Below are 27,845 nucleotides of genomic sequence, written 5' to 3'. Positions count from 1 at the left end.
ATGATGAAATGCGAAAAAGAAACAGACCCCACCATGGAAAGACCATGAAAAGAAACAATAATTTAACTGTAGCAACAGTACAGGCATATGCAACAAGGATGGACTCCATAAAACAATCAAAGAGCTTTAACCTACAAGGAGCATCGACAGACTCAAAAACTCATGGTTAAAGCTCGTAAACTCCTATACAACTCTCCAAGCGACCAATCTTCACTTCAACATGGGAGGTCTCCACCAGGAGGAGGAGGTGGTGCTTGGAAGGTTAAGAACAATGACTTGGCAGTTGATGAGATATTGAAAGAGAGAAGGGCAGCCATTGAGAGTGGCAAGTTGAAAGGGAGGAGGCTTTTTGAGGCCATGGAGAGTAGTGTGAGTGAGATGGATTTTGGAGGGATAGAGGAGATGATATGTCATAATTTGGATGGTTTAGTTCAAGAGAGTGAAGTTAGATCAGTGTTCTCTTATGCTTCTGATGATGAGACTGAAGATGTTGAAGCAAGCAATGGAGGGCTGTCTCCATTTAGTCGTCATTGTTCTTATTCATCATCATCATCATCTTCCTCTTCCTTTTCTTTTTATATTTGTGATAACGGTACTGAGAGACAGAAAGAGGAAGAAAAGGTGGTGGTGGAGGCAAGTGAACAAGAAGAAAAGAGAGTTCTGAATGGTGATCAAGAAAGATATGGGGCAAGCTGGATGGTTGCTATGGGTTGGCTTACAATTGCTTTCATGGTGTGCGCATTTGCGATCATCTCGAAGAGGAGTTTTGGTAATCATGGGGCTGGCAATGAGGTGATTGAGTTCCCAACATGATATTTTCTTTGTTTACTTTCTAGCCTGGTTCTAAACTGAGGAGGTCATTCAACTGATGTTTCCTTGATATTTTGTATGAATGTATCTGTCTTCTGATTGGAGATTTTCTTACCTTACTATCATGAATAATGCAGATATATATGAATTTTCATACTACTACAAGTACTGGTGATGATACATGTAGTCAAACAGAGGTGAATCTATGATATATGGAGCTATTACCCCAATATCTTGCTGGATGGGAACGATCTTGAACATTTAAGGGATTTTGAAGAATGAAACTTAAAATAAATAAATTTATGCCCTCCCTTTAAATCTACAGAAGAACATGAATTTAATGTCGTATCTAGAACAAAAGGTGACCTGAATTCTGAGCTCCCAGCCTTTTCCTTGGAGCCCTTAATGTGTGGGATATCTGTCTATAATATAACAGTTAAGCAATTGATGCTGAAGAATAATATGGATTCAAGTAAAATACACATAAGGTTCTAGTTGAGTGTTTTCAATCTGCTCCAACATGAATCCAATCCCAATCCCAGATTTTAAATAGATATAGGTTATCCAACCATTTGCATTTACAAATTTGACCAAAACTTCAATAATGATACTCTTTCATCCAACCTTCTTAGTATCCAATTTTGCTCCTGCTTTTGACCAAGAATTGTGAATCAGAAGAGCTAAAGTAATGAGTCTCCAGAATTGCAGAGGTAATTATATGCCAATTCTAAACATTGTATGGCTGCTCGATATAATGAATCTGCCAAATCTGTCCAGCATCATCAGAACTACTCCATAGCTAGAAGTGGCTTCCAATGTTTTCTTCTGTTGAAGATTATTTATTTTCCATCCCCAATTCAGAATTACAGTAGTCTATGTGCAATCCAAGCATTAAGGAAAAAGTTGCAGCATAATTAAAAAGGAGTGTAAGTTTGGATCTGTCTCAGGATGTCCTCAAAATTTTCAGAGGACCTCTCAGTTGGATGGTTATGCATCCCTTCATAGGTGGTCACAACAATCTCTTCATCTTTAGAATTGCGTTGGACTTGCTTCTTGACATTGCACCCAGTACTTGTACACCTGTAGTAACTTCTGCAGTCGAAATTAAATATTCAACAAACAAACTTCCCATCGGATGATGATTTTGTTTCTGTTTTATGATCTGGTCTAAATTAATTTTCAATAAGCAATGAACATATCACAAGCCTTGTCCTGTCTTCAATGAATTTAGTCACTTTTGTTCAATGTGTACTATAGATAATGTCTGAGTCAAAATGATCACAATGTTGGAGTGAATTTCTTTTTTTAAAAAAAAAACCTAGCTTTTTGGAGGGTACGAGAGCATCTGGAAAATTTTGGCAAGAAATAACACTAACCAATAAAGTTAATTCCAACTACAACAATTAATAAGGCAGGTAGGTAGTAAAAATGCACGCTCATGCTTCAATTGAAGATAGAAAATTGACAAGCTAGAGAGTTCAGAGTGTGTTTAAGTAATCATGCCACAAAAGAACCAGCAAATCTTTAGCTGATTAACAGGATACTGACCTTGGAAACTTGCTGCTCTTGACAGTCTTTTGCCCATATTTCCTCCATCTATACCCATGATCAAGTATATCAACTTGGCTTCGAGTTTGAAATGCATATCTATGCTTCCTAAAATCATCACTATCCCCTCCTCTCTTTCCTGGTTTCACCTTAAACTCAGAACCGTTACAGATTCTACTAGTCTGAGAAACACTGCTTTTAGCATCCAAATGTTGAAACCTACTTTCTGGCTTGACCCCATTTTCACTGTCACCATGAAAATAGGTTAGAGGATTTGCCATGTTAAGTGATGATGGTGAAACTGAAGGACTTGATGGGCCAGAAACAGGAAGGAATATTTGATACTTCTCCATTGGCATTAATGTTATATATGTATAAACAAGACCTGAGCTGCTACGACCACTCACATAAGTCTATACTTACTTCGAGAAGAAGAAATATACATGAAGCTATGGCAAATATAAGAAGGCAAGACCATGTAAGAAAAAGGTGGGCGGCTAATAGGCCACGTCCAATTCACTTGGCACAGCAAAAAAAATCATCTATAAAGGCTAGTGCACATTATTCATGTATGCATCCTTCATGTGTGTGTGTGTGTGTGTGGAAAGATGAGTCGTAAACGGCACGCAAAGACATGAACAGGGAGTTATAGTACAAAGACGACAGAAAAAGCTTCTCATTATTGCAGTTAAGTCACATCAGTGTTTGGATTTACGATAGTTTTGGTAAAAACGTCTTATGTTTGATGTTCGTAAGGATTAGAGAAATTCACAAGCTATTCAAACCTAACTTTCGTATTTTCTATGCTAAACCTCAACCACACATACTAATGACACTTGTGAACTCCGCACGTTCACAAATAAAAATAAATCACCCCTTATCGTGTGCAAATAGTAAGAGTATCTTTTGCGTTCTAAACAAAACCAATTTAAGGTTGCAACATCAAGTTGAATTGGTGTTTTAGGTTATGATTCTTCAAAGAAAACAGCAGACTTCACCAAATTTTCATATCTGCAAGCTACATGGAAAAGTCATGTTCCTTTGAATTGAAATGGATGATAATGATATCCCACATCATGATTTGGATAAAGGAAACAAAATGTTGCTGTTCAGTACACATCCAGCTAGCTCCGATAGGCGACTAGGTCTAGGCCGCCTCACAATAACTCATACTCACAAGGCAAGGGGAGGAGTGCATCGATCATATACATCCACTTCCATCATCATGCTTGTGCGCTCTAGAATGGCTGTTTAATGTAGGAGAGGGATTTCTTGAGAGTTCTGGCTTCTTCCTGCCTTCAAGGATAATACAGCATACGTAATTTTCAAGTTACTGCTTCAATGCCGGCCAAGCCCATCTATTATCATAAACTAGGCACCCATTTGGAATTATTGTGGCCTTAACTTTGACGAAATTAAAGGAGCAGACAATATCTTCTGAAACGCTTATAAGGAGAAGCCACCTTGAGGGTGCTGGACACCATGCGAGTTAGGCAGCACACAGCAATGGAATTATTTGCAATTTGTAATAGGGTTTGATAAGGATGGTACACTGAAGCCACATCAGCACCCCACAAACTCTAGGCCGCCACAAAACCTAACCTTTGGAATCGGGACTAGATAACTTCGCAGTTTGCACTATTGCAGCTGATGTTTCATATATAATGGCCTTTTCATCAAATCTCCCACATAAAAAAGGTACCAGAGGGCTGCAAAGGGACGTGATTCAAACAAGTTACGATATATTCTAGTTCACTTAAATTCTAATAAACCATTGAAAATCTTAAAAGATCAATGTTCCTATTTTAAACTAAATCCACAGTTGACATGTTAATTATACAGATAGGAGGTAAAAGATTAACAACGTTTACAATATCTCATTAGTTGATCAAAAAGCAGATAAGATTTGGACTCGAATTCACTAGATTGATAGTCCAGTCCAGAAAACCTGAGAAAAAAGCTGCATCCAAAATTCAAGATCATATATAAAATAATGACAATCCTTTCTTATATTTAGATCACAAATCTTTTGTATCTGGATCATACAGATCCAAAGCATGACAAAAAGGAAGCAGAGCATAATGGTATAGGGTAAAGGAAATCACATCCAACTAGAACAGTCAAAGAAATGAAGTTCTCTCTTAAATTAAATGAAATGCTGTCTCTTAAGGCTGAAGAGAGAACTCAGCTTTTCTCAACGCCAATGACGGGAGCTGCAGCTTCTTGTGCCGGTGAGTTGTGCTCGTCCCAGGCTTCAATCCATGTAACCATGGCATCACCAAGTTTTTGAAAGCAGGGATCAACAGGACCAAGATTTTCCTTGACCAGTTTCGAAAGCTCATGGTAGCATTGCTGCACGGTTCTGCACTCTTTTGGCAGGACAACAGATTGGAAGAATGGGAAGATGTCTTCCTGCCAGTATACGCCCTTGTATTCCTTCTGCAAATTCACAAATGAAATGCTTGCCTTGCTATGCCAAATGTATGGCAGGCCCTGTCTTCACCCCAAGATTCAGATGATCACAGATTACTTGAAATCCACATCGAACAGGACATTGAAAAGGGTCCTTGTATGCCCATCATTTGAAGCATCAAGGTACCCAGCTAATCTTAGCTCCTACCTCCTGAGACACTAATTTAGATATAAATATCAAGGTCTATATAAATTAAAAGAAGCAGAAATCGCATTATCAATCACATTTCACGAGATCAATAAATCAGCAACGAAATAATGTCAGCCGGAAGAATTATCTTTTCACCATTCAAATCCAATAAGTAATTAGGTAGCAGAACAGATCAAAACTAACCGAGAGAAGGATTACCTTGGCACACCAGCCAGCCCACACATCATCATATCTCCCAATGGGTTGACCATCAGCCATGAGTCCAAAGTAGATTGGAGGGTAATTTTGAGAGGTGTAATTGCTCAGTACGAATTTTTTTTCAGTCTTATAAATCTTAAAATCATTAAAAGATTATATTATCATTAATTTCAAAATCATTAAAAGCTTATATTATCATTAATTTTAAAATTTATAAAATTAATTAAGATACAGACAACCTAAACTACACACACCGTACTAATCTAAAAAAAATAGATTGCAGGGCCAATCAATTCCCTGTCAAAGGCAAGGTTGATTCCACACGTTAGGAATAGGGTGCCTTTTGGGATTGTCAAAACAGCATCCACATACCTGTGTGAAATAAAATTAACATTCAATTAGACAAATATTAAGCCAAAAGCACACACTTCTTTCCTTAGAGATTTTGAATAAAAACGAAACTATGCAGACAAGGTTGAATTCAATCAACACTCAAGACAAAATCACTGCCAAGACCAAGAATCAGTAACCAATGTGCAATTGATGTTAGGTGCCTACTGATTCTAAGAATAGATGGTGCCTACTGATTCTTTCCTTGATTAAACCTGGTGTTACGTTCAAGAGGCTTGACAAGCTCAGTTGCAGCATTACGATCAGGAATGTTAAGCCAAAGTCCATGAGATATAGCAGCAGGCACACCTCCTCTCAAGCTAAAAGGATATCCTCTCACAAAATCAACACCTTCTCTGAGCAGATCATAAAGGGTGATGAAGAACAATGGCGTAGATGGTGTAAGCAAATTCTGCACATGCTGAGCCAATGCATTGATCTCCTTCCCACTTGATCCTTAGCCATCTTCACCACATCAAAAACTCAAGAAAATCTCAACGTGGCCCCCTCTCGGTCCAACCCCACGTTTACTTATCATAGAAGCACAGTTTTGAATCGCAGTATAAAAATTTAAATTTCTTTTATTTATTTTTTTACATTTTTTCCAATCATTTTTTTGAAGGATTTTTTTCATTTTTTCCAATCATTTTTTTGAAGGATAATTTTTCAAAAATAAAAAATACTATTTTAATAAATTTTTAAATAATTTTTTTTAAAAAAACAATTACTACAAATCTCTCTCCCTACTCTCTAAAATGGCGGAAAAAAAATGTTATACAGAAAGAAGAACTTACAAAACAATCATCATCAATGGTGAAGATATACTTCCTCTTGGAAATCAAGAAAACAAAGCAACAACAAGCAGAATCCTTAAGGGAGATACAGTTAGCTTTAGGACCAAGAACCCGATTCACACCATCCTTATTATAAAGCTCATAATCAAAGCCATCAGGGACCGGAATATTCTTGTTAGGATGTTAGGATCACCTTATTGGACAATCAAAGTCTACACTGCACCAAGAAATCTAAGTTTCTTATATAGTTGGGATAACAATACCAAGCTCATCTTTCAGTGGCGATGGTTGAGCCCTTCGTGACTGCGAGGGAATTCTTGAGTCTTGAGTGTCAAGGTTTGTTTTTCCAAGGGAGGGGGGAGGAGTCTGGGGCTTTGACCAAAACGAGGAAAGAGCGTTTGAGTTGAAGCGTTTTCGACAACTTTTATTTTCTTTTTTTGATGTCTTTATTTTATTTATTAGGGAATATATTTTATTATTATTTATTAGATATCTAAATCATCAAAAAATTTACTATAGATTTCTATTTCTAAATATTTTCTGGAAAGTAATTTTTTTAAATAAATAAATTTTAAAAACATAAATTCTAAAAAAATAAATTATTTTCTAATATTTAGTTATATAATAAAAAATAAGTTGGAAAATATTTTACAATATTTGCTTATATTATGGAAAATGAGCTGGAAAACAACTTATTAATGTTTTATTTTTCTCAAATTTATTAAAATAATAAAAAATAAATCTTACAAATTAAAAAGTTAAATGAGAATGAAATTGAAAAAAAATATAATTTCATAAATTATCTCACATAAAATAAATAATAGAGATCAAATAAAAAAATAAAAGATGAAAAAATTAAAATAATAATAATTAACATTTCATAAATTATTTCAAATAAAATAAATAACAATAAAAAGAATGAGAACCAAATTTAATAAATAAAATTTTTTCATAAAAAAATAATAAGAAAAAAGTAAATAACAATTATGAAAATAAGAATCAAAATTAATATAAAAATTAAATTTTAAGCAATGAAATTAAAAAATAAATATTTAAAATAAATAAATATATATATATATATATATAGCAATAAAAAATTTGAGAATAAAATTTGATATAATTAGTAAATAATATGACATTTCTAATTTTTTTATAATTTTTAAAAAATATTTTTTGTCTAAATTTTTTAGAAAAATACTTTCTTGGAAATCAAGCCAAATTTTCTTTTAACTGGAAAGTAATTTCTGTTGACCAACTTTTTTAATAACAAATAAATATAAAAATAATTTTAAAAATAATTTTTTTAAAATTAAATTTTAAAAAACAAATACATCCTTAATCTCTTGACCTGAAGTAGACTTGTAAAAAATAGCACAGGGTTCTTCCTAATAAATAAATTGTTGGGAATACATTATTTTAATATAAGGATATTTTAGGTTTGTTATAGCTCTCGAAAATATATAGTTTTATATATTCTTATATATTAGGAGTTATGTTAAATCTATTTTTTTTAATTGCATCCAATCCATTCATAAGAAGCTGTTATTATCTCTAATCGATCATTCTTTTTTATATTTTCTTTCATGTGAAGTGTGGTTCCATTAGTTATATGATTAAGATGTAAAACAAAATCTTGATATTGGTAAAACAAAATCTTGATATTGCATCGATATTGTTGTATGATTCATGATCATAATTCTAAACTTCATATTTGTTTTTAACATGCATACAAGTTACTGTTTTATTTTATGTTAAAAAAGTTGAAACATTTAGAAATAAAAATAATGGATCTTGTTTCTTCTAAAAGGATATAAATTTATTTTAAAATTGTATGATAAACAAGTTTATTTTTACATTCAATAAAAAAAATATTTATATCTTTTATGTGTGCGTATTACTAGAATACTAATTACAAAAATTATAAAGTGCGTATTACTAGAATACTAATTACAAAAATTATAAAGTGCGTATTACTAGAATACTAATTACAAAAATTATAAAAGTGAAATATATGCTTCATGTTTAACATTGTGTTTCAGAAATATTTTTTTTAAATTATTTATTTTTTTTAAATTAATATTTTTTAAATATTTTCAGATATTTTAATATTAAAAATAATTTTAAAATATTTTAATATAAAAAACAATTATTATCGAACTATTGAACATCATGTACTTTCAAATAACGTAATTGAAACTAAAAGGCGGCTATCAATGGAACGTTTTGGTTTGTGCCGCTTCAAGTTTTCAAGGTGAGGATAAAAAAAAAAAACTAATTAAACTAAAAAAATTGAAAAAAAGGTTAAAATAAAAAAATCAAATTAACTAATTAAATTTTTTTAAAAAAAATTCAATTCAGTTTGATTTTAAAAAATCAAAACTACTTAAACCAGACCAAAAACTATTTCAACTAACATTAAATCCTACGATAAAAATCGAACATATAAAATTAAACCACTCCTTAGTTGCTCCTCTCTCTTTGCTCTTTCATTCTCTCTCGATCTCCACCCGATGACAGCAGCAAGATGATGCCTTTGGACTGTTAATTCCTGAGGGACAAATGATAGTTATTATCAAAGCATTTTGTTTGTTTTTGTATTTTAAAATGTTTTTAAGAAAATTTAATAATTTTTTTATTTTTTTATTTTAAATTAATGTTTTTTAATGTTTTTAAATTTTATTTAAATACATTAATATTTAAGCTATTTCTCGACGAACTTCCGGTAGGCAGGCCTGGGGTTCTGAACAAGATAATATTTTAGCTGAAAAGATAGAGAAAAAACCACGATATGATGTTTTAAAATAACTGAACTTAATTTCAAGGCTTCTGTTTTACAGAATATGAACAATTTGTTCTAACATGCAAAATTAACGCAAACCAGAAGAACTACTACCAGGATCCTTCTCTCTTAGATCCTCGTTGCCCATGGTCAATCCATTTTATTTTTTACCAGGGAATAAATCAAATTACTAAATGATAAAGATGCATTTTATAAAGCAATAAGTAGATGTATTTCGGTAACAATTTTCTTTTTGAAACGTGATTGTCTTTTGTTAATTGTAACTCGCATCATTATCCATGATATATTAGTTAAATTATAGAACAGTAACATTAAGTTTTACATTACAGAAAATTATATATATATATATATATATGCTTAAAAATACATCATTTGAAAACACTAGAGTTGTAATGCCTCCAAGTAACTATAGAAATTGTCATTCTTTTGGGGTTTTTTTTTTTAATTTCTTGCGATCATGGAGGGGATGCAGCTTGATATAAAAATGGTAGAAACTCATCTTTTAACAGCTTAATTCTAAGCTTAATTCATGGAAGATGCCAAGAACGTCACCAATGAGAGCCCGAAAATCCCTATGATTGAAGATGGAGTATGCTTAAGAAATGGGCTAAACTCAAATATAAGTGGAATACACGCAGTCAAACCCAACACATAATACGAGGCTCGAAGGCAGTAGGGGGGAGCTCATAGTATACTTCTTTTCCATGAATACACGAATACTTCCTTTTCATGCTACAAAATGAGTGTAATAGAAATTAGTTGTCTAAAATTTAAATTTTTTGTACTTAGTTTTTTTAAATATTTTTAGACATTTTAATGTGTAATATTAAAATTAAATATAAAAAATAAAAAAATATCATTTTAATAAAATTTTAGATGAAAAACATTTTAAAATACAATATTTATTTGTTTATTGCATTTTTAAATTGACACTAAGTCAACTTAGAGTTTTTAAAAGAAAAAACAAATAAATATGAATTATAAAATAACCACCTCAAGTTTATAACTGTTAGGTCTCATCTGAGGGTGACCTCAAATTTATAATTATTAAGACTAATTTGAGTTTGATTCGGATCAATTAATATTTAAATAAATCATGAATTAAAAAATTAATTCTTTAATTCTAAAAGTATAGATGGGGAATATACCATTAATAATCTTTGTCAATAAATAACTTAAAAACAAAATTTTATATAAAAAGTTTTACATGGAAAATCAGTTAATATGTTAATGGAGAGTTTCTTTCATGTTTAAGTTTATTTTCAAAAGTAATTTTAAGGGCAGTGTTTGTTTTTTAAAAACAACAGTGATTTTAAAAATATTATTTTTAATATATTTTTAAATAGTTGTAATACATTAATATTAGAAATATATATTTTTTTAAAAATAATTTTAAAAAGTACACTTACAAACACAATGCATTACCAAAAAGCACAAAAGTACCATAATATCTCTTTGCTTGATTGCAGCAAAGATTCGCTAATGATGATATCATGGTGTTCGACAAACACCCTCGTTGCTCGGAAATCTTTTGAGTTAGGGCATCCTAACCCGTGAAATGATCTGAGACTGGTCCCTTTCATCATTAAACTCTATCTCACCAGCAATATATCTTCAATTTTGTGACAAATCACATTAAAAAATATCCAAAGCGAGAGAGGTAGGTCAGTGTCAGAGAATTTACTAAATTCCTTCTAGGAGTGTCCAGTTAGAATTGTATTATACTGAATTCTTTTTAATATATCAGGACAAATATGAAGATATTTTATTAAAAAAATCACTATAGGGGACTTTTTGAAAGAATGCAGCAAAAACTGTGTTTCAAAATATTGCTTCATACTTCTTTTTAATTAACTTGAATATATCATTATAATTACATGTTACATATTTTAAAATTAATAATTATATAAATTTTTAATTATTAAGAATTTTTTAATTTATAAATTTAAATTAATAATATTTAAAAAACAGATTTAAAACACAACCGGTTAAACTTCTAAAACTAAAAACTTTTAAAATTAAATATTACATTATGCTTGAACAATAATAGCGAGTACCAAACAGTTCCTAAATTATTGCTACCTCTATTATTGGAACCTAATTGGACCATATCTAAGCAATAATATTGTTTTTTCTTCTGTTTTTTTTCCACTTCCGTCACTATATGCCATCTGAAGAATATTATAGTGCTAGAAATTAAAGGTTTCCAACATGCAGAAGTAACAATATCTCCCAAAATGAACTAAGAGCAAAACATATGTTCCTTACATGCCAGGACTCCAAAGATTACTCCATAAACGAGAGTTCAGTAAACCCATTACGTCCAGTAAAACCTTCATAGCCAACCCCTTGTGGTTGTTATCATTGTAGCCTGAAGGATGCCCTATCACCACCTCCATTTCCAGGTTCCTGGCCACCTCCTGACCCACCATCTCCTCTTCGAAGACAACCCCATTTCCCTCGATCTCTCCACTTTCAAGATTTTCTTGCATTATCATCACTTCGCATACAGTTTTAGGCACTGCTATTTCAGGTATATTAAACAAAACATTATCAGATTCAAAATGGCCCATCATCAAGACCTTACCTTTCTTCTTGCCTCTGCTGTTCTTTGAGGACTCAATTTTTTGCACCAAATGCTCTTCAAATGGTTCAATAACTTGGTGGATGAAATCCCTATTTGGAGATGAGTCCCATCTATACCAAAACCTAGTGTAGCAATCAAAACACCCACATTGAAAAGAAGGAACTTTCTGGTCACAATATTTGTCATTCTTGCTGGCAGTACTCTTGGTTTTACATTTCTTTTTTGGATGCTGGGTTATAAGTGAAGATGGGTTTGGTGCGGTGGTGACAAAGATGGACCTTGCTATCAAATAAGCTAGAACTTCACGGTCCTGGTTAGGAAGAGAGAGGGCTAAAGCTAGAATAGTTACTGGTAGAAGCTTTAACACCGAGTCAGGATCTTTATATGAAAATCTTGATGATGATGCTGAAGGTTGGGATGGGTACGCTTTGCCTTTTCTCTCAACCTTCATTTTCTTGGTTAGCATCAACACCGCTCGTTTCTCCTTTCCCTTGTCGATCTGTTGTGGAAAGATTCTTAATTAATAAATGTCAAGAAGGGTTTTTCTTTGTTTATTTTCTCGAGTCCCAAGAGAGGGAAGATAGGAATGGGACCGAGAGGTGTTGTTCTTATCATTAACGAGAGGTCATTTATAAGTTGAGAGAGAAAGAAGGAGAGAGAGTCTGCATTTTGTTTTGTTCCTTGGGAAATTTTTAGGGCTTTGGCAGGTAACAAAAACATAGCAAACAAAGCCTTTACTTTATGGGTTGAACCAGCAGACAGGCTATTTCATGTACGTGTGAGCTGATTGGTTTCATTAAAGTGATTTTTTCTTAAATATTTTCTTAATTTTAAAATTTTAATTTTTATATTAATATATCAAAATAATATAAAAAATATTAATTTGAAATAAAAAATTAAAACTTTTGCAAAAACTCTTTCAAATGTAAAATTAAATTTGGCGTACATCTCTCTTGTGAAATGCTATGTTTTTTCACTGTGATTGCGTTTGAGATTGTTAGATGTTTTTTTTTTTTGATTTTTTTTATATTTATGTGGGGTGTCCGGGCCAGCTTGCGCGCACCACGACTAATTCCCACGGCCCACTGAATACCCTGCAAACTTAGCAGACATGTAAGGCACCACGGGGGTGACAGGCGTGCACGCCAGGACTCGAACCCATGTGCAGTGGAAGGAGACAAACCCCTTGGTTAGAGGTTTTTTTATTGTATCTAAGGTGGTATGTGTTGGTAAAATTTTTTAGATTTAATTATAAAATTATAATTAATATTTAGAAATCGCTACTTAGTATTATAATCACTAAGAATATATGATCTACAAGAGTTTGAGTAAAAGACTGGTTGTACAAGAGGAAGATGCATCACTCTCAATACACTATCCAAGGTAAGCTGTATTGTTATTTAATTATTTTTTTTTAAATCGAGTATCTATTGGTCTTTTCTAAGGCTCAAGAAAGATTTATTTTCATGAGAAAGTCTCTATTTTATTGGATTAAATCTCAACCATTCTAAAGTCTAAATTTTAGCATTGCATTTATTTACATCTTGTATCTTTAATATGTGAGGGTGTACTTTATCGTGTAATTTTACACCCCATAAAGATTAAAGTCTACATCTGGATTAAAACAAAAATTAAAAAAAGATTTTTTTGATATGTTGGTCAAATTCTAAAGGATAATAATAAACTGGTTACGATATCTATTTTTGAATTTTTTTTACATGAAAAAGATGCAATTCTTGTTTTTTTATGAAAAATATGATTGGAAAAATTTCAGGATTTGGCCGGATACAACAAAATATTTTTTTTCTTTTTTAAAAAATGGAAATTGATTTAAAAGTTTTTTGAGATTTTTTTTGAAATATTTTTGAAGAAACTAGTATTTTAATGTTGGATTTATATTTTACAGTGTAAATATATAACCCGATGTTATGCAAAATTGGTAGAAAAATATACGAGAAAATCATAATTTTTTTAAAGGATTTTTTATTTTATTTATTTTTTATTACTATTTTTTTGGTCCACTGTTCAAAATAGTGAAACTCTCACGGGAAAACGAAGGCCAAGCAAGGGAGGCGGATCACCTGGCGTGCTGGTGATGGCAGGCTAGCTAGCGAGGACAACCTGAAGTTGGTGGTGGAAATGGCGGTGGAGTTGGCTAGAGCGGCTGTAGCTGGAAGAGAAAAAAGAACAAGTTGTAAAGGAGAGAGAAACGTTGGAAAGAGAAGAGGGAGAGAATCTTGGTGGCTGCTTGGTGGTCGGTTGGTGGTAGAAAAGGTGAGGGGCTGACGTGAGGACAGCTGCTCAGGCTGTGATAGGGATGGTGGCAGGCAAAGGAAGAAAGAAGAAGAAGAAAACCTGCAGTGAGGATAAGAAAAGGAAAGAGAGAAGAGAGATAGTCATGGTGGCTGCTTTGCCACTAGAGAGGAATTGGGTTGATGGAAATGATAGTGATAAAGCCGGTGATGGTGGTGGCTGAAGCCCATGATAGAGAGAGAAAGAAAGAAGAAAATTTGCAGAAACCAGTAGAAAAACTGGTTTTTTGGCTGAATTTGGACCCGAATTTATCCTCCCTCAGGCCATGAAATCCACCTCTATTTATAGGCGGTGGAAGAGAGCAATCTTGTCTACACTAGAGAAAAAAAATCAGTCCTTGATTCAGTTGAGAAGGATATTAACCGTTGACTCAAAGTAGGTATCATAAGTTGCAAATCTACACACAAAAACGAACTGAGTTGGTCTGTTAAGGCTGTCACCAGAGATAATTTACTGTCATTTAGCTTAAATTGATCATATAGTGTTGTAGAAAAAGTGTAGAGGATCATTTTCGTATAAGATTTGTCAAATTTGGTGGACGTTAGGTATATAAAATGTTGCGGCAAAATGGGTAACTGGATCATATTTTTCAGAGAAAAAATTGAAAATAATGAACACTGCCGATTCCTTTTTTGTCAAAGTTCATTTCAGTCCTTCCTCTTTCAATTGCTTTCAATTGAAACCTAATTGACCCTAAAATCTTTTTATTTAATGCAATTTAGCCCTTAATTTCAATCAATTAATTTACTAAAAATTAAATTTGGTCTCTTAAAATTCCAATCTTCTTAATTAAGCCACAATTAGGCTCCCAAACTTAAGTTTTCACTAATTAAGCCCAAAATAAAATTAATTTGACCCATTTAAAATATAATTAAGTCCTTGCACTTAATTAAATCCTTCAATTGGACCCAAATTAATTCTTAAACATAAATAAAATTTAATTTGGCTCATGATTAAGTCAAATTGGCTTACTAAAAATTTAATTATGTCATTGGACTCAATTTTTATGCAAATTCGTTCAGTAATCGTTAAATTTGATATTGATTTTGAATTTTTCTCTATTTTTGGGCATAATAGGGTATAATGAGGCCTTGAATTTCTTCAAAAAAATTGTAGCTTGATTTTTTTTTTATTTTTGTAGCTCTCCTTTATCTGCTTTCTTTAAATTGTTTGTTTTTATTTTATTTTATTTTAAAAAAAATAATTTTTAAAGAATAACTTAGAATTAAATAATAAAAATAAGCCTTGAGTTCTCAGTAATCACCTTGTATGATATTTAATGATAATTAAGATGTGCTTGGCTATGGCAAGCATCCCTCTTCTACACGCATCTGTTTCCGGCGGCCATCAGATCGAAATGCGATGAATGCATCTTCGAAAACTGAATGTTAACAATGGCAAAATAAAGCATATGCATGTGAGAACCGCCTTATTTGAGCCAGTGACATTGGAAGGACCATTTTAGAACTTCAAACTCACCACAACTTTTTTTAACAACAATAGAATGAAATATAGCGTTACAAAATCCTGAAAAAGTAAAAACAATTGGGTTGAAAGCCTGAAACTATACAATTCACTCGTGGCTCTTCCTTGCCTAGAATTCATCATGAGCTTGCTTTCTTGGTTAGTCCTCTTGTTTTCCAAACCTTATTTTAAACCCAACTATTTTTAGGATGATATATAAAAAAGTCCTTTCCTTTCTAGGCCCTACTACATGGATATCATCCTCAATCGGGCTTCGTTACCAAGCTAATGTTAGACACCTGAGGCTGCCATTGAATAGGTTTATTGTAAGCGCAATGCAAAGCATGCTAAATTATGTTTTCATTTAGTTTTCTTCTTAATTTCAACAAAATCGCATTCTTCCTAAATTATGGAGCAGGATGTGTCTTCCACTACGTGGCCCATCAACCCTAAGGTACCATGCCACAATCCACTCTCCTTGTCCCAGTAGATTCTTTGCCATTGGTGGTCATACAGGCAATTGTCACGGCTTTTATACTCTTTCTATCGTGATCAAGTTTCTTGAGACTCAGAGGCAAAGAGAGGGCGCTTGTGTTCATGGGGCTCAAAAAATAAAGTTGAAATAACTATTTGATGATTATTTTGGTCGATGCCCGCTAAGATATTGCTGCATGTTAAAGTGGGTCCAGAATGGGATCCACAAGACATCATCACCACATGCATTGCCCATCAAATAATTTTACCTTTATATAGTAAGCTTTAGTTGGACATGATTGGCTCTTGATATCTCCTTTAGAGTCATTCTTTGAGCACGATATGATAAAAATTGGATGGCTTTGCTCCAACTTGTTTTATGCATCGACTCCAAGGCTTTGTTTGTTCGTGAGTCAGTGGAAACTGTAGACAAAGCAGACGTGATTGAAATCAGACAAGCATATGTAGGGCATCCATGGTAATGTCTCTTTCTATGTTATTAAAGATGAAAGAGTAAAAAAAAACTTCACATGGAAATTATGCTTTTCATTGTTTGTTGTCAAACTTGGATAAGATGTGTGAACCAGGTTGAGTTTGTGTTTAAGAGTTTATGAAAAAGTAAATCTCTCATGGAATGAGAGAGTGTTGGATGATTAAATTAGTATTTGTATGTAAAAAATGATAATGTATAAAAAAAATAAGAGGATTTAGCATGTACACCTTGATATAGCTTGCTCTGAAGATTCTGTGTAGGTTAAGAGTTTACATGGGTTTAGAGTTTGTGACATTCTTGTTACTAGATTTAATACTTTTATTAATAAAAACTTTTATTGGTATTTAAACTAGTAGTTTATTAGTACATGTATTACCGATAGATTCACGGATGGAAATAGTTCATCAAAAAAACTCTTGTTAATAATTTATGGTTGTCAGTGAGCGCATTGGTAATAAATATACCAATGAATTTATAGATGGATAAAGTGTACTAATAATTTTTTTCTATTTTATTATGTTGGTATATTCATCGGATAATATAACATATCACCGATATAATACCATTTATAATTTTATCGATACATTAACAGTAGCACTAATATTTATAATAATTCTTTTTCAACTCTCTTGAATATGTATAATAACAATGTCATTGAGAAATGAATAGTTTCTATAGTCTTTTTAATAAACTGATGGATACATACCGTCGATATACCCTTATGTAATGAACATAATGAACATTGCCATGGTGAAGAGGCACAACTCCTATTGTTTTTGAAATATATCGACGAACACATTTCATTGGCATACATGTATGTAATAAACACCTTGAATAATGTCATTGTGAATTTCAATTCCTATAGTATCTGGAATCTATCGATAGATACATTCCATTTGTATATCTGTATGTAATTTACAGTCTATCTACATTTCCATCGGTGTAAAATAGTGTATGATGTCAATTTGTATCTGTACTCTCTATTTATACATCCTGCAATTATATAAATTCATAGTTGCGCACACAACACAATAACATCAATTCACATCATAATAATAAAATAAATATTTCATTCTCATTCAATAATAAACTAACAACATTGTATTGCATATAAGTGAATTTCATCTATAAATATTACATTATAGTTTATGACGTTAAACATTTATGTTGTGCAAATTAATCAAATTATCTTTTTTTTTGTCAATTGACTCATTCTTATCTCCATCAAAATCTTGTACATTGATGTTATTATTATCATCTTCATCAATTTGTATATGTCCGCTGGAACTCAAAACATCACTCAACTCCCAGCATCAACATTAATAAAAATATTCTCGGCGATGTGAAAATTTGATTTTTCATTGAAGTCATTAGACGGGGACAACTCAATATGTATCAATAAACTCATAAAGTTAAAAGATATTATCTCCCACAATTAATTCATCATTGTCATCCTAAACAACTTCGATAAGACCACTGAGTTTGGTTTTCACTATAGATAACTAATTAGCTCTTAAACGATCCTTTTTAAAGGAATGATTGTATGTGTAATAAACTTACTGGTGTTGTTCAGTGAAAACAAAAACATTATTGATGTTGTGGACTTTAGTGTTTGAATTAATTTCAACCAAAGCATGATGGAGATCTATTTTGATTCATCTTAATATTGTCATATCAATAGCATTTGTATAAAAATACTCTATTAGGCTAGCTATGCTAATGCAATTTAATGACCTCTTCCAACTTTCCATTGTAATCAATTTCAAACTCATTAAAAATCGATTCCTTAACACAAACCCCACTATTGTATGTCTTTCTCACTGTTTATATTTTTTAGTATGAAATACATGTTCATTGATCAAATACTTATTCTAGCACTTAACCTTTCATTTGGTATTGGTAGTAGTTGTAGTTTAAAGTGTTTTTTGTTTAAAAATGCATCAAAATGTTGTTTTTTATTTTTTAAAAAATTATTTTTGATATCAGCGTATCAAAACTATCCAAAAACACTAACAAAATTTAATTTTAAGCAAAAAAATCAATTTTTTTAGGAACGCAGGTTGGGCCGTGTTCTCAAACATGCTCTTAGTAAAGACAAAGTTGCACTAACATTCCCTCCCGATTGATAAATCTGATACATGAAGTACAAGTATGAATAATTAACAAGAACTATGTGAAATTAAACATCCCAAGAGATAAGAATAATTAAATAGTATTTTATATATTTTGAACCACGTGGAGAATTATTCTTCTTATAATCGAAAGATTTAGGATTCAGTTAACTATAAGGTTTGTGAGAATAAATATTGACGATGTTATCAACAAGAAATTCAATAGTGTATCAGTTTATGATGTTATAAGAAATAAACTGTTTGAAAATAATAACATGTTAAGTAGTATACTTATTGAATAAAAGGTCTTAGTTCATTGCAATTAAATAACACATAATTATATGATTGTCTAAACGTATTTCTAATAAATATATTCCCCTTATAATATTTTTTGGTACAAGTCATCTAGGATGAGAGAATATTGACAAGTTCCCACTCGAAGCCACTTCCCCACCATTGTCATACCTTGGAATGCAGTTGATTCTTGTTCTCAATCGAGACTCAACATAGTATGAGATAAATATTGAGATTTACTCAGTAATATGGGTCTCGCATATTGAAGCCTTAACATGTCTTGTTTTTTACTTTTCTCTTAAGGTTGAACAAGCACATACATGTAATTAAATGAATGTTTTGAAATATGCAAAGAAAGACAATAAAATTTTAATTACAATGTATATGTAAACCGTAACATCTCGAATGTATACATTCATCTATATTGGATTGAACTTCCAACTTTTACCTTAAATGATAAATATATGGGTGGATGCTCCATCAAATCAGAAAAATAATGGGGGGAATATCATCTCAAGTTTGCGTATTGTTTGGATGATATTTGTTTCAAGCCTTTATATGTTGTGTTTGCAACTTGTTGGAGCATATATATCTAAAAAGATGGCTTATTTCTGTGAGTGCATAGCATACCCTCTTTGGCAATAAATCATGATAAGCTAATGGAATGAGTGTTTGCATCAGCATATGATAGTCATGACTTTTAATTTCATACAATCTACAATCCTTCAAATTCATCAACTTTGATATATTTGAGGCATGTCCATTAGAAAAACACAGACTTTTAAGTAAATGGTCAATAAGTAATTATGCATTCTTGTTTTAAGGCAAAGCTAACTTTAGGCTTTGCAACTTGTAACCTAACATAAACAATTTCCATATTTTTACAGTGATAAAACAAAGCCATATCCATTCTCTTCCCTTTCACGTCCATAATCATGTTGAAAATGCCATAATTTTTTTTTTTATTATGTTCATGACACCATAGTTATGGTGGAAGAGATGATTTACCAATAAAAAAGCTCTAAATAAACACTTCCTTTTATTTAATTATAAGTTAAACCAAAACAAGAAAATTCTTGCTTACCAGATTGAAAACAAAACACAATGTCATAGTACTTCGACTTTGTATTATACAATTCTTCACCTGAATGAAACTGTGATGCAAGATCCTTATCAACTATACCAACAAAGAATTCATTTCTATTCTTTTTGAACTTGTGATCCATTGGCGAGAACTGTTGGTGGCAGTAAAAAAGAGGCATTTTACCGTCATTTATTAATATGAATGCCTTGTTGTTTTCTATACTTTATAGATAAGCTAATTTTCCATGTGTGTTCTAATCAGGAACCATTTCATAAACTGAAAAATCATTAATAGTCCACATCAAAGCTGTCTTCATCAGAAAATTTTGTTTTCTCGATACATCATAAGTCAAAGCCCCGGATGACTACAATTGCTTCAACTTATCAATCAATGATCAAAGATAAACATCTATATTATGACATATACTATTAAGACGGGTTATAATTGTAAATAAAATGACATATATTATTAAGACGGGTTATAATTGTAAATAAAAACATGAATTTTAGGTGTAACAAGACAAATAAAGTATTGTACCCTTTGTGAGAGCGCGATGTTGCAACGACATTTCCTGGATAGGATAAAAGGTTTTTGGTTAATAAAGAGTTGTCACCTAGTATTATAGTTATTGCAATCCCTAACTAATCTTTTTAGATATTCTATGTAAGGTACTTGTTATGTAAAATGAAGGTATTAACACCTTTAGTACACTTTCCTTGAGATAATTTGGATTATTTTTCTTTGTTAGTGGTTATTGTAGATAAATGGTGTTTCTAAATTCTATCAGCCTACTATGATGAGTTCATCACGATAAACTAACCTTGGTTTTCTAGGTCAAAACTTACTATGAAAGGTTGTAATGTGAACAATTATCATTGAAGCTTTTTTCAAGACAAGCTTGTAAGTTTTTTGCTACTGTATCATTTCAAATAATATTTTAGATAAAATTTCTTATAATGAATGAAATGTATTACTTCTAATAATATTTTGAATATTAACATCACTATACAAGTTTTTTTTTTGTCCTTATATTAAAGTGAATAATAATAAATTATTATCCCTAATAATATTTGGGATATTAATATTTTTTTAGGTTTTTTATTCTTATATTAAAAGTGAAAAATATATTTTATTGCTAAAAATAAGTTTTTAAAATTTTTAAAATATAGGTCAAAATCCTTTGAAATTATACAAACTTGTTGTAAAATCCATGCAATATTTTTTAAAACCTGCCAAAATATTTTAGATTTTTAGAAAAAATGCTCAAATAATTTTTAGGATTATTGATCATATATATATATATATATAAAGATTCATTCTCTATTTTTTTTTTAAGGCTTTGTTTGGAAAAAATCTATTTTCTTTTTAAGGTTAAACTATAAAAATAGGCCTAACTCAATTGACCCGAAAGCAAATTGATTAAAAAACCGAGTTGACTTGAAATCTCTAGTTCAACCATGAACCAAACAAAAAATCTTTGGTTTAACCTTAAAAAATCTAAGCCAAAATAGATTAAACTTAAACAAATACAAAAACATGAATTTTTTTAAAGAAACCAAATCAAACACCAAAAATACAAAGAACTTGATGAATGTTCTTAAGGAACCAAAAAGGCATGAACTGAAAACCAGATCAAATAGAGCAAATCCAAAGGTACAGAGATATTCAAAATCATGTAATGATTAATAATATAACATTTTTTTTACTTTATTATCAATGAATTATCATGATTTGGTCAGAAAAGGTTTCGATTCAAAACTGAAATCCTAAAACTAAAACATTGAAATACAATTTATCAATGCAAAAAAAAAACATATATTATTGACTAATGATGTCATATGAAGATGGAGATGCGAGGACATAAAACAAAATAGGTTAAAATCACATAGCTCAGACAATATTCTTTCCGAGAACACTACTTAAAGAAACCCAGAAATTGCATATATATAACCAAACCTAGAAAATGACCTTTGGGCCTTTAAACCCACTGTTTTTTGTTCTCAGAAATCACATTACTAATTCTAAGCATGATTGAATCTAAAAAATTAAATATCAATATCAAATCATCAAAAATATACATAAGGTTTCAATTCCTAAAATTGTCAAATCTTATCAATCTATATATTTATGTAATTTAAATTTAAAATTGATTTTTTAAATATATTTTAATCATGAATAAGACTTCTAAATCTAGGATTAACAATATTGTTTCATAATATATTAATCAAAATAATAAAACTAAAAAAAATTGTTGTATTAAAACCAACCCAATTAAAAAGCTTTTATTACATTGGAAACATCAAATGCATCCTAAAAATGCCTTAAAAATAACATCAAACTATAGAATCAAAAATCATAGCAATAAAAAGATAATCACAACCCTATTTTTTTATTCATATATTATCTTAAGTTGATCAAATCAAGTTGAGTCAACTTTTTTTTTTATTTTTCTCCTAAATCCAGATCGATTTAGGTCCTATATAGGTCTTCGAGTCAACTTTTTTTTTTCTCCTAAACCCAGATCGATTTAGGTCCTATATAGGTCTGGATCTTACAATTTGGGTTATTATTTTGTTATTAATTTGAACACAATATTAGCTATAGTGTAAAAAAATGTCTAATATTTTTAAAAAATATATAAGTTTGATGATAATGCATAATAAAAATAAAATAGATTTTTTTATATTAATCGGTCTTATTTATCATTATCAACCAAATAAGATTAAAAACAGTTATTTTACTTTAATTTTAATTTTATTTTTTATTTTGTATTGTCTTATTTGTTTTCACTATTTTTATTTTTTTATCCTAGAATAATAATCAAACGGTAGCAACATGTCCTCTTGCTGCGATTATTGGTTCGGTAAATCTAGCCAAAAATCTACCATGATAACCAAAAGTACCGCCGTCATGTGCCAATATGTATACATCACTGGAAAGGCTGAATTACGTACCTCTAAACTGATCAGGGAAAATTTGGGAACTATGCACAGGCTAGCAGACTTTGGAGATGGATAAATCTCTTGCTGTAATTAAGTTTTATTATTTGTGTCTAGCAGAATGAAGAAATGAAAGGTATTGTAACATGCTCCCCAGTTCTTAAGGGAACTGCATATGGTTTTGTAGGCCAGGACCTTTCTTGTACCTTAGGTTTCTGTGAGCTGGCTAATCATCTTTTTCTAAAGAAGTCATGGTCCTATCGATCCTGGAGAACTGTGACCCTTGTGACGCCCTCCACTGCAAACCATTCACTTTCGATTCCTACTCGATTAAATTTGGAGGGTATCCCTTTATTGGACATTGCAATTTGGGATCCATACTTGCTCTCATGAAACAGGACCTAGGCTCTCTCTCTCTCTCTCTCTCTCTCTCTACATATATATATATATATATATAAAGGTGTTCTCTTGTCTTGTCGATTGAACCTAAATCTAAAACGTAAAAACTAAGCTTGGTTTTCTTCGATCGATTAATTACGGCCATCAAGTTCACGGCCACAAGAAAGCAAACGAGAAAGAGCCGCCTGTAATAGCTTAAATGAAAGCTATCAGGTAAAAGTTTTTTTTCTTATATATTAAAATTTATATAGGTTTATATTATTTTATATTTAATTTTTAGTAAATAAATTGAGATAATAAAATTTAAATTTATAATTAATTGATTGTTAATATTTTAATATTATATTAAAAAATTATTTTAATTTAATAACTTAAATAAAATAAAATTTATATTATTCTCTAATAAATATAATAAATATAAGAATACAAGTAACTTTGTGTTCCCAGCCAGGAATTGAATTTATGGGGCACAAAGTGGTCTAGCCCTGGTATCTATACTGCATTAATCATCACATAGATAATTAATTATGGATATTTCGTTCCCACAATTTACTACATTGTGCCAAATTTAAAGCAAGTTACTGTTGGTTCCAACTTTAATTAGGGGGAAATAAATAGCAATGGTGTTTTTCGTTTTGATCTAAATGCCAGTCATGTCGTCCCTTTCGTTCCATTGCACGATAGCCAAGAGAATAGTTTAATCATGACATACAATCCTGCGAGAAAAGATGTGTTGCTTAAGAAAACTATCTAATTTTCTTATCGAAAAAGGACATTTAGCTCTGAAAATATTTAGAAATATATATAAAATAATTTATTTTGTTTTTAAAATTTATTTTTAATATGAATGTATTGAAATAATTTTAAAATATTAAAAAAATTAATTTAAAAAAATTAAGAATTTTTTAAGAACACGATTGTACATCTGAAAAACAAACATTTCCTATATATTTCAATGGGAGCACTTAGTAGATAAATAATTCTATCATTTAAGCAAAATATATGTACTAATCTTATGAATCAGAGTAGTCATGTCGCAATGTCACTCAATTGGCTCATAGCAATCTTATGAATCAGGACCAACAATTAATGTCTCGTCTTCTTTTAATTATTCTCCTTGTTCCATTTTATAGAACCATTTCATGGTTTTCGACTCAACCAACATTGCCCCCCACTTTGATATTTTGGTTACCTATTTTTTCATTTATTAGATATATTTGAACGTTGTAATATCAATTTGAAAAATTATATATATAAACTCATGATGAAATTGCAAAGAAGTCCTTAGACTTCTATTTTCTTTTCTTTTTTTGCTTTTAAAAGTAATATGATCATTTTCTCGTTCTAGCAAAACATAAAAAGACTGAAATGTTCTTAGACCGTAGTTTTAAATATTTTCCTTTTAATGGTAATTAAGCTATTTTGTTGTAAAAAATATGTGTGAACTAATCTGTCCTTAATGTTCAATGAATACTATAAAAAAACAGTATCCCTCCTGATAACAAGATTTGTTAATTGTTTAGAATGATTAAAATATTAAAATATTTTTTAAATTTATAATGTTTTGTGTCTTGTACTATGATGTTTTCCTGATGACTATTGGGTTTTTTTTTGTTAATAATAATAATAATAATAATTTCATGCTTAAAATGTGAATTGGGAAGGGTTATGTCAATGGAGGAATATATAAGGAAAAAGTAAAGAAAACATAAAATATATAAAATATGCTTGGTGTTTGTGTTGCAGGTGAAGTCTGAATTGACTGGTAACTGAAGTACTTAATCCTTGTATGTTAATTATAACGTTGACGGCCAGTTTTTATAGAATGATGATGAACGCATTGTTACCCGGTAGGTTTGTGACTTATCTTCTCTCCACCAAATATTTGTTATTTATCATAATTTTATTTTAAATATATGTTATTATCATACTCGATCATCAGGGTACTATCTGGATATTGAGATTTTACACAACGGTCCAACACAATTATTATTTTTTTATCATGACAATTAATTGATTGATGGATTGATTTGTTAACAAAAATTAAATGAGGATGAGATTGTAATGTTTCCTTCTGTTTACTTCAATATTTTTTTGTTTTTTTTAATTTTATTTTATATTTTTAATATTTTTATTAATTTTTTAATTTTATCCTTTAACATTTAATTAATTTAAAATTAAATTTTATATATTTTTTGTTTTCTTTAAAGTTATTTTAGTTTTATTACTTAATTCAAATCAATTCAGATTAATTTTTTAATTATTTTTAATTTAATTTTTTAATATTGAGTTGATTGAAAATTAAATTTTATAATTTATTTTAATTTATTTGGAGTTATCTTAGTTACATTACTTGAATAGGAGGTTTGTTAAGTTAATCTAAATTAAGTCAAATTATTTGTTTTTTATTTTATTTTTTAATTTTATGATTCAACATTGGATATTAAGTTTATTGATAATTAAATTTTATATTTTTTATATTTTTTATAGGATTATCCTAATTTTAAGATCTAAGTCACGGATTTAACATGTTAATCTAGGTGGATCTAAGTCAATCCAATATGTTTTTATCTTAATATCAAAAAATAAACGTCTTAAATTTTTTTTAGTCAAACTATATTTTTAATAGTTATTCAAATTATTTCTAAACTTATAAAGTTAACCGGGTTATATTTGATCAAATTTTATTTTTTGTTCTTGCTGAAAAATACATTAGTAATATTTACATATTTTTCTTACATAATAAAAAAATTATCTCAGTTATAGCACAGCATGGATCAATAATCTAAGATACACTAGGGTAATTAATCAAATTAACCTCCTTTCAACTTTGTTAAATTTTTATCCTATTGTTTTTGTGATTAATACTTATAAAAATAAGATATCCAATACATAGAGAGGCAAAGTCCAAGAATACAAAACCAAAAAAAAAAAAAAAGGTGAATATCAATTTAACCAAGGAATTTTAATTTTAATAAAAATAGAGAAATGGAACCCATTAAATTTAAATCCAATATCCAATTATTATAATCATTTGGCATTGTAGCAATACTTAAGAAAGTGAACAGTTGATCTTTCAATATTTTTCTCTTTTGATTCGATAAAAAAGTATTCTTGAGAGATTAACTTATTTTTTCAAGGAATTTTAAAAGCGTCGAAGCACTTAGTAATGCATATTAAACACATTGGGTGCCCTTTTCAATCTTATTTATTTACCAACGGAAAGGTCTACAAATTTTTATTCTTTGATTTGGCTATAACTAATGTCCACGACTTCTCACGTCCAGCAATTTAGGACTACGTCCAAGTATTATATAACGCTTCGTATCTCACAAAGTCAGCGTATCCTATCTCAGATTATTGTAAAAAGTCAGTCTTTTGAATGGAAATTTTACACTTAGAAATTGTTTATATCACTTTTCTGGGGAAAGGATTCTTCATCATCATCATCATCATCTGATGAAGCAAGAGAGTATCAACATAACGCCATCGCTGGTCGTAAATATTAAATGATCTAACACTCAGCATCACATGCACAGTTGCTAAAGACAGCCAGTGTGATTAATCATTTAGTGCTTGATTAGTAAAATTATTTGATGTTATGCTATGCTTTTATGATTTTTAAATTTCACTCACGGGTTTTCCCAGACGATGCTGCTGAGCAAGACTCAACATGTACGTGAATGACAGAAAAGGTATATATTAGCAAGTGAAAATAAATTAATACGGTTCAACGTCTTTAATGACAGAGAAATTGTGAGTATATATCAATACAAATATGTAGAGATATTTAATGCTCTCCTTGTCATGGAAATTGAAAATATCATTGCTCAATAAAGACTGAACATTTATTTTTTAACCTAACCTCGCACTGTATTGATACTGAATGGAAAGGTTGGTCGACGGCAGCCATTGCCCATTTGCCCTCGATATACAACTATTTAGGGGTTCTAAATTACAGTAAATATTTTTATTTAAAAATATATTAAAATAATATTTTTTTAGTTTTTAAAAATTATTTTTTAACATATTAAAATGATTTAAAAATACTAAAAAATATTGATTTAAAATAAAAAATAAATATTTTTACAAATATTTTAAAATATAAAAATAAACATGCGGGAGTATTACTGCAGTCTAGTCATCCAGGTAATTAAAATGCTGCAGAATATTTAATTAATTTCATGGAGGTAACTGCAAGCTGCAAAAGTGTTTTGCTGTACCTGTTGGCGGTATATACAGTGGGCCTCATGCAACCATGGGGCAGCTTTTAGTTTCAAGGAATATAAAAATGCAGTAATTTATGACTGCTTGTTCTTTCAAATAACAAGGGGAGTGGAAGCCTCCATTCCTATGACTACGAGGAGAGCCTTTAGATAATAAACTAGATACCGTAATTCGTTAGGCTTTAGTCGGGTTAAAAAAAATTGAACATAAAAGAAATGTATAGATAATGATAACTTAAATTAATCTAGGATAAATTAATTAATAAATAATTTAATATATGATATGTCACATGTAAAT

At 30.4% G+C, this 27,845-nt stretch overlaps 2 protein-coding genes and 1 long non-coding RNA gene across 3 annotated transcripts; all 3 read right to left on the bottom strand.

Moving 5' to 3' along the window:
• Positions 1–1,172: 1,172 nt before the first annotated feature.
• LOC105125287 (probable WRKY transcription factor 43) lies at positions 1,173–2,919 on the bottom strand. The gene is made up of 2 exons (XM_011025664.1): positions 2,359–2,919; positions 1,173–1,902 (listed from the first exon to the last, which is right to left on the bottom strand). The coding sequence occupies exons 1-2, from the start codon at positions 2,715–2,717 to the stop codon at positions 1,725–1,727; spliced, it is 537 nt and encodes a 178-aa protein (XP_011023966.1). The 5' UTR covers positions 2,718–2,919; the 3' UTR covers positions 1,173–1,724.
• A 1,425-nt stretch (positions 2,920–4,344) lies between these two features.
• Positions 4,345–5,316, bottom strand: LOC105125286 (uncharacterized). Its single transcript, XR_842209.1, has 2 exons — positions 5,180–5,316; positions 4,345–4,989 (listed from the first exon to the last, which is right to left on the bottom strand). It is a non-coding gene; the product is annotated as an uncharacterized LOC105125286 (long non-coding RNA).
• Positions 5,317–11,427: 6,111 nt separating this feature from the next.
• Positions 11,428–16,126, bottom strand: LOC105125571 (uncharacterized). Its single transcript, XM_011026091.1, has 2 exons — positions 15,986–16,126; positions 11,428–12,249 (listed from the first exon to the last, which is right to left on the bottom strand). The coding sequence occupies exons 1-2, from the start codon at positions 16,124–16,126 to the stop codon at positions 11,428–11,430; spliced, it is 963 nt and encodes a 320-aa protein (XP_011024393.1).
• Between the last annotated feature and the right edge of the window lie 11,719 nt (positions 16,127–27,845).

This window comes from Populus euphratica, unplaced genomic scaffold (assembly GCF_000495115.2).
Source record: "Populus euphratica unplaced genomic scaffold, PopEup_1.0 scaffold22.1, whole genome shotgun sequence".
NCBI classification, from domain to species: Eukaryota; Viridiplantae; Streptophyta; class Magnoliopsida; order Malpighiales; family Salicaceae; genus Populus; species Populus euphratica.
This window is presented reverse-complemented; position numbering and strand designations above follow the sequence as displayed.